The 7,826-nt window shown below is 46.1% G+C and overlaps 1 protein-coding gene and 1 pseudogene across 6 annotated transcripts in view; both read right to left on the bottom strand.

The window, feature by feature from the left end:
- Window positions 1-3,031, bottom strand: part of tcaim (T cell activation inhibitor, mitochondrial) — an 18,723-nt gene extending 15,692 nt beyond the window's left edge. For 3 of the 6 annotated variants that reach the window (XM_077598785.1, XM_077598789.1, XM_077598790.1), the window contains exons 1-2: window positions 2,926-3,031; window positions 1,989-2,099 (exon numbers count right to left, since the gene is read on the bottom strand). In XM_077598785.1, the coding sequence (XP_077454911.1) occupies window positions 1,989-2,023 (35 nt within the window). In that variant the 5' untranslated portion in view covers window positions 2,024-2,099; window positions 2,926-3,031. The other 3 variants (XM_077598786.1, XM_077598792.1, XM_077598787.1) reach the window with 2 other exon arrangements.
- Window positions 3,032-6,256: 3,225 nt separating this feature from the next.
- On the bottom strand, window positions 6,257-7,336 carry LOC144073132 (RNA-binding protein, mRNA-processing factor 2a pseudogene; annotated as a pseudogene).
- Window positions 7,337-7,826: the final 490 nt, after the last annotated feature.

The raw sequence follows: 7,826 nt of genomic DNA, 5'->3' as shown, positions 1-7,826 counted from the left end.
ATTGATTATAACACTGAACTGAGAGAGGGTGAACTGAGACGGGTACGAGGCTAGAGGGGGGCAGTGGTGGTCTCGGCTTTACGAGATGACGTAAAATCCGTGCGTCGGCTTCACGAGATGACGTAAAATCCGTGCGTCGGCTCTACGAGATGACGTAAAATCTGTGCGTCAAAGTGAGTTTGACAATGCTTTTTTCGATCGAAAATTTGTAATTTATTTTATTCAATTCAATTTCAATTCAATTTATTTGGCAAGAAAAAGCACCAGGCTAAGGGCCATGTAACAAGACACAAAAAAAAAAAAAAAAAAAAAAATAGTTTTTGATTATAACACGCACCCCCAACTATTGGAATTAATTATTTTGCAAAAACCTGCGTGTTATATTCGAGTAATTACGGTAAATCATTAAACAAGCAGGTGGCTAATTTCAATACTAATACAGTGGTACCTCGAGATACGAGCTTAATGTCCAGTGCTCGTAGAGACATTACACGAGGGAGTTGCGACCACAGAGACATTACACGAGGGAGTTGCGGGGAGAGAGACAGTGCCCATGATGTTCTTATGAGCAGCCTGTCGCGTCCGCTGTCTGCTCGTATATCAACATTTGATGAATATTTGCTCAAAATTTTACTCGTATCGCAAATTGCTCGTATGTCGAGGTACCACTGTATAGTGGTACCTCGACATACGAGCAGCTCTACCTACGAGATGCTCGATACGAGGAAAATTTCGAGCAAATAATTCGCTCCAGATACAAGAAAAATTTCCAGATGCGAGAAAGCCAGGTGGGCATGACATGAGAGGCTGTTTATCATTGTAGCGCAGTCTTTTTTGTTGCATCACTTTCGTGTATAACAGATATCTACGAGCACTGAACGATTTCTTCACACGAGTTTCTCCTACACATGGACCAGAAAACGCAAAACGGGTAATGAAGTATACTCGTGCACACAACGCCGATAGGCAATGGCACTCTTTCTCAGAATGAAACTTCATTACCCACAATCAATACGTGGGTAAGCTCAGCTGTTGCATTTCCTGTTATTTTTATTATCTAATACGAGGAGTATTATATTACTTCTCGTTCGCTGCTCCTAAGAACATCAGCGGCACTGGCTCGCAATTCCCTCTTTGTAATATTTCTGGTCGCAACTCTCTCTCATAGGTGCCGTTCAAAGCGGTTGCAACCAGAGCCATTTCAACGAGGGAGTTGCGAGCCGGTCTTTATGAGCAGCGGAGCGATCGCTAAAATGTACTACAAGACTATTTCTCGTTGGCAAGTGGTCGTGGGTTATCCTATTGTGAGGACATTTGTGTGAATCATTTTCGGAATATTTTGAAGGGAATACAACAGCAAACAGCCCATCGATAGCGAACGTGAAGGCGTGGCAAACAGCTAACCCAGAGAGCGAAGGTAAAAAAAAATAGAATTCAGTTTTGTGTAAAGTTACATTAAACGTATGTTTGAGTGTCTGTATATATTAATCCAAGTTAATTTAAATTTGTTTGTTCGGTTACGAGTGCGTTGCCGTGGATAAAGTATAGTTCTAAGATTGAGGGTTCAATCCCCGGTGGGTTCCGAAGTTCCAGTGTGGAGTTTACATGTTCTGTCCAGGCCTGCATGGGTTTTCTCGGGTACTTTGGTTTCCTCCCACATCCCAAAAACATGCATGGGAGGCTGGTTAGATTCTCTAAATTGCCCCTAGGTATGTGTATGTGCATGAAGGGTTGGTTGTCTGTCTCTTTGTTCCCTGCGATTGGCTGGCCACCAATTCAGGGTGTCCCCTTGCCTACTTCCTGTAGCTGGCTGGGACAGGCTCCAGCACCCCCTGTGGCCCTGAGGACAAGCAGTACAGAAAAGGAATGAAAAAGGATCTTGACCAAACTGCAGTTCATGTGGCGCTCAAGTTAAAATTCTTTTTTTAATAAAAAAAACAATAAACGTGTTTGTGTTGTTCTGGTTCAATAGTCATTTAGAAAGTTACCTAATGGTGCCACGCAGGAGGCAGTGGAGGGACATAGCTGATGCTGTGCCGTGGACAGATGAACTTTTAGCTCATATTTTCAGCAATAGTTCCATCAGGGGCAACAACGAACTGGGGGAGGGTCAGAAAGATAAATCAAGACTTTAAAAATAGAATTCTGAGAATAAAGTCAGAATTAAGAAAAAAAAATGACTTCAAACTCAGAATCTTGGCCACTTTTTCTCTTCACTGGCTCTTAATCCTCTTCTTCTTCGGTATATTTCAAACTGCTGTTTTAAATTCTTACACAGAATTTAATTCATTGGCTGCCATTGACTGACCTAGACGTCCAATCAATTTTGGCTGAGAGGGGAGCCACCATAAAGTTACTAAAAATAAAACAACTTTAGTATTATTTGTTTTGATTATTTATTTATTAATTTAGTATTTATTAATATTGTTTGAATATAATTTTAATGCTAATATGTGTTTCAATTACCAAAAATTTCATTAAAGTAAAATAAATAAGGGTTAACGGTCTTAAGTCATAAGTTTTAGTCTTAGCAGTCAACTTTTGACTACCTGTCCTTTATCCCTGAAAGTGTTAATGGGACTCATACCCTGCACAACTTAACAAGTTCGTTTCCACTAGTACAACTTTTTTCCTATATTTATGTTTTCTTAAGGAAGATCCCATAATAAATGATTCAACTACATGTCCATGATTTAATTAACGTCATTGTCATTCCTTTTTTTATCTGCGTTCGAGTAGTGTCCCAAATAAATGAAGGTTTCAGTGTATAAGCATCAATATCATGCGTAGCTGTCAGAGCATTATCACATTTCATCTATAGAGACATAAAAAAACAAAAACAAATGTAATGGTAGTTGTTAAATAATAACGAACAAATTTCGCCGGCGAGTACAGTAATAAGTCCACAAGCTGGCCTTGCCTGACCTGGTGTAATGATGGCCGACCGTCACGCTCGTTAGCTTGTTAACTTGTTTTGTGTTTTCCGGTTTTCCTTTTCTTCTACCACGAATCGCTTTTTTCTCTAGTGCCACCAACCGGACTGGGGAAGAATTTCATTTCTTGTCTTTTTGACGATTCGTTGCAATGTAAAATTATATATTTTTTCTACTGTTTACCTTTTCGACGTGCCTCAAAGAATTAGAAAAATCTCACTTCTCCAGTAGAAAATACTAAATAAGCAATTTAATTTAATTTTCGATTTAATAAGTGGTATTTACCATGACTACGACGCCACTTGAAGGCAGGATCATTGGCGTCACATCTCATCTCATATCAGCTCATTTTCTGAAGTGCTTTATACTCACTAGGGTCGCGGGGGGTGCTGGAGCCTATCCCAGCTGATTTCAGGCCCGAGACGGAGGACACCCTGAATTAGTGGCCAGCCAATCGCAGGGCATAAGGAGACAAATAACCTTTCATGCTCACACTCATACATAGGGGCTAGTTAGTGTCCAATCAGCTTATCATGCATGTCTTTGGAATGTGGGAGGAAACCGGAGTACACATAAACTGAACCATTTTGCCCATCGCTGTCGCTCTCCTCCTGCACACTCGCTCAAATACGGCCAGGGTTCCCATTAATGACGGCATTAATGGGAACCCTGCACAGCACACAAGCATCTTTTAAACATTGCACATACAGAGTGGGCTGCAGGCCTGTCTCGCTCTTGGTAGATACCGCCGCAAATGTGTCCATACTTAACAAATATGTGACAGTCTCAGTGTTCCAGGAGCTGAATTTTACATTATGCTGTCGTTGGGTTTCACCATGATGGACGCGGAAGGCGTGCAGATCCAGAAAGTCACCACCTTTTGCGCCGACCGTTACCAAGGGCTGGGCCGCATGTCTGGGTTTCTACACCAACCCTCCGTGAAAGCCAGCTAGCCGCTCAGTTATCCAGCCGCTTCGGCGCATTCCTCTGGCATTTTGGGAATCGTTGCACCGTTTGGTGGCGGAGGACGTGATTGAACACATCAATGCCTCACTAACTGTGTCAAACTTAGTGGTTGCCAAAAAGAGAGGGGGTAGGATTGCGTCTTTATATTGATTTGACTAACGTAAACAAGCCATACCCCAGACAAGTATCGTCTGCCTCACGGCTGAAGAACTGACCAGTCATTTTCATAGCTCTGCTGCTTTCAGTAAGATGGATTTGAGATACAGATATCTGCTGGTTTCTTTAGCACCCTCTAGCATGGACCTTACAACATTTGTAACTTACGTAGAGGTGTTCAGTGACAAACGAATAGCATTCGGTCTGTCATCAGGCCCGAGATATTTCTAGAAAATAATGTCTCTCATTCTGTCCAGCATCCAAGGAGTGGCCATTTACCTGGACAATTTAGTAGTCCACGCCCCCTCCAGTGACCTTCACGACACTCGCCTGCGCCAGATTTTTGAGAGGTTTATATAGCACGGGGTCACTTTGAATCCCAATAAGTGTACTTTTTGGGTGGCAGAACTCGAGTTTCTGGGATTTAGGCTATCCAATGAGTGCATTGCTCCAATTATGTATCATACAGAGGCTGTGCTCTCACTGCCAGATCCTCAGTCACCCTCCCAGCTGGCTTTCTTCCTAGGGATGGCAACCTTCTACCTGCGGTTCCTTTCATATTTCTTAGAATCAATGGCTCCTCTGTGGCAGCTCTTGAAAAAAAACGCTCCGTGGCACTGGACACCGGCCTGCCGTGAGGCCATACAGTTGATCAAGCAGCAGCTTACAGGGAGACAACAGTTGGAACCTTCACGAGGTGTCTCCCGAGAGGCCGCCCGCCACGGCCTGCGAATCCAACACAAACACCCAGAGCTGCCACCCAGGAACATGACGCCCTATGTTTTTTATCCAGCCGGAGATGTCCGCCCTGCCCCACACCTCCGGTTACTCCTCCTAAGGGCAGGCGACGTCGAGGAGAACCCGGGACCTTCCTGCCCGGGATGCTCTAAGACGATCCGTCGTGACTTCACCCCACTGGTCTGCAACACTTGCCGACAAAATTTCCACAGGACCTGTAGCGGCCTGACCCGAACCCAGATGAAGAGTCATCAAGGCTTTCTCTGCGGATCCTGTTCCGGAAACGCCGTCGTGCCGTCACTTCCGCGCACAGCCTACGTGGGACCGAAATAAAAATGCTGTGTCTGCAAAATCTCCTTTTCCCCTACCATCTCCCCCATCCCCTGCTCGAACTGCCCCAACAAATCCCACCGCTCTTGCTCTGGACTACCTCGCTCCCAAACTAATGCAAACTGGCTATGCCCGACCTGTTCACCACCCCTGACACAACAATCCTCCACACACCAAACAGCCATAACAATACACCAACCTATAAACGCAAACTGCCCCACCTGTAATAACAAATTAATCGTTTCACGCTCTCCCCTGACATGTAGATCCTGCAAACGTGGATTCCACCTCGAATGCGTCCCTGAAACCAGACACGCTTTAACCATACTTCGCAGGAACAATAACTGGTGCTGCCAGAGCTGCCTGAACCTGAAACCCTCCCACTCTCAACAACCCACAGAGAGGATTGCCGATCTACCGGAGGCACGGAAAGCCGGTCTCACCATCCTTCAATGGAACTGTGACTACCTGGCAACCAAGACTACCGAACTGAAAGAGGTGACGGCACGTCTAAAAATTGACATCCTCCTCCTCCAGGAAACAAAACTGGGACTCGAAGACCCGACGCCTCAGCTCGACGGTTATAACGTGATTCGCCAAGACCGTGAGGGCTCAGGCACAAAACAGCGACGAGGCGGGGGTCTCCTTGTCTACCTGAGATGCGGCATCCCCTACTCCATCCTTCCAGCGTCCCCATCAGGTACACTTTGTTACGACTCCCCCTGATGGTAAGCTATACCAGGGAGTCGCAACTACCACAGCAGAAAGATTCAGTCAATGATGAGCCAGACACACATTGCAAGTAGCCTTCAATGAGGATTTATTAACAAGAACGTCCACCAAAACCTGGACTACGGGACAACATAGGGGAAGCAAAAGATATTAAAGCGGTAAGACCAAGGAGCTACAGGAAAACAAAACATTTTGCTGTCCAGGCTAAATCAATGAGGCAACACAAACACTGAGCAAAAATAGGATACACAGAATTCTTATAAGTTCATGCCAAAAATACTGAACATGCAATGAATTGACACTTCTAACCCCTTTGAGGCCAGTGGTAAAAGCCACAAAAAGGGACTATCTTCAAGGTGTTAATTTCCCTCAGCAAACATCTTCCATGGAGCTTTGACTAGCTTGTGAAAGCTTCTAAACTCTAAAGCAAGTGTTATTCTGTACCACAAAAAGGGGCACATGAAGATTGTCAACAGCAAGATGGGGTTTCTACTTACACTGTCCCAACAGACAATTGGAGATATAAATACTGTTTCTAATGCACATTTGTCCATTAAATAAACCTGCTTAAATTCATGAGCTTGGCAAACCTCACTTCAACTGAACAAAGGTGTGGCTTCCAGGGACTAAATATCTAACAAAACTGCCGGGATTTCCATCCAGGCTGGGAAGTCTCAGAAGGAGTAGGGTACCAGCGCATCGGTTGGTCCCTCACCTGGGCGTGGAGGGGCGCAGCCGCAGCAGCCGCTGCCGGGTAAGTAAAGGCCGCGTGAGGGAGGCCGGGGGTCAGCTCAGTCGTGTACAGTGGGTAAGCACGTGTACAAGTGTACGCGTCGGGGGAGGCTGGAATCAGTGCTGCCCCTGTCAGGTCATATGGGTCCCGTGCAATGAAGTGTGCTCCTAGAGCAGGGTGGATATTTGTGGGGTTCGGTGTGGCCATCAGCTTACTCTTTGCCATCTTCGTGTTGGCCTTAGCAAACTCTAAGCGTAGTGTCTGAGGGCTTTCGGGGTCAAAACGGATACCATCTAGAGCATTTTTTGCAGCTTCGGCTCCAGTTCGGCTGTCAAATGTTACAAACCCAACAGGCTCTTTTGATGTTAATTTAATCAGTGACCCTTCATAACCCTTAAATGGTCTGAAGAGAAGGTACAATTCCCATGGCTTGAGGTCAACTGGTAGACCGCTGACAAAAAGTGTGCGTACCTCCTCCTCCATGGAGACATTGTTATTCGGCTCCGTATCCGTCTTCAGACTCATGTTGAGGATGCTACCGCGACGCCGAGTGCGTACTGCCCGGGTGAGAGTGGCCCGAGGTGGGTTATGGCTTCGGTTCGAGTCCGGCGACGGTCCTTCCACTCGAAGTGAGGCGGTGAAGACTTCCTTTCGTTTTCCTCTCGAGTCCTTCAATTTCAATTCGAGTTTCGAACGGGATACGCCTTCGCCTCCCCTGAAAAATAGCCGAGGGAGGTTTGAAAAAAAAACTGGGAGTGACGGAAACAGAAAAGCAGCCGCGAGAAACTAAAGGTAAAAACGTGGATTTTGTGCTCCGTGTTGTGAGGGTGAAAGACGGGGGAAAGAAGTACGAGTAAAAAGCCCAAAGCCGGTCACATCAATGCCCTCAGCTGTGGGATTCCCATCGCCCGCAGGCGGCACCTCTCGCTGGTCAACGCCTACATCCCCCCGGCGACATCAGATTATTGTCCAGCCCCCCAAGATTTCTCCTGGTTAAACCGGCTCCTCACGGAGCATGGCCTGATCTGCGGGGATTTCAACGCGCACCACCCGACCTGGGATATTCTTGCCAAGACTGATCCCAGGGGTAACGCAATCCATCAATGGGTCGATGACCATGACCTAACTCTCCTTAATGACGGCGTGTGGACACGAACTGCCAGATACCAACAAGGAGCAGGCATGAGTGCCCCTGACCTAACGATCGCTGACCCCACCACGGCCGAACATCTGCAATG

The sequence above is a fragment of the Stigmatopora argus genome, chromosome 4, assembly GCF_051989625.1.
Source record: "Stigmatopora argus isolate UIUO_Sarg chromosome 4, RoL_Sarg_1.0, whole genome shotgun sequence".
Classification (NCBI taxonomy): domain Eukaryota; kingdom Metazoa; phylum Chordata; class Actinopteri; order Syngnathiformes; family Syngnathidae; genus Stigmatopora; species Stigmatopora argus.
This window is presented reverse-complemented; position numbering and strand designations above follow the sequence as displayed.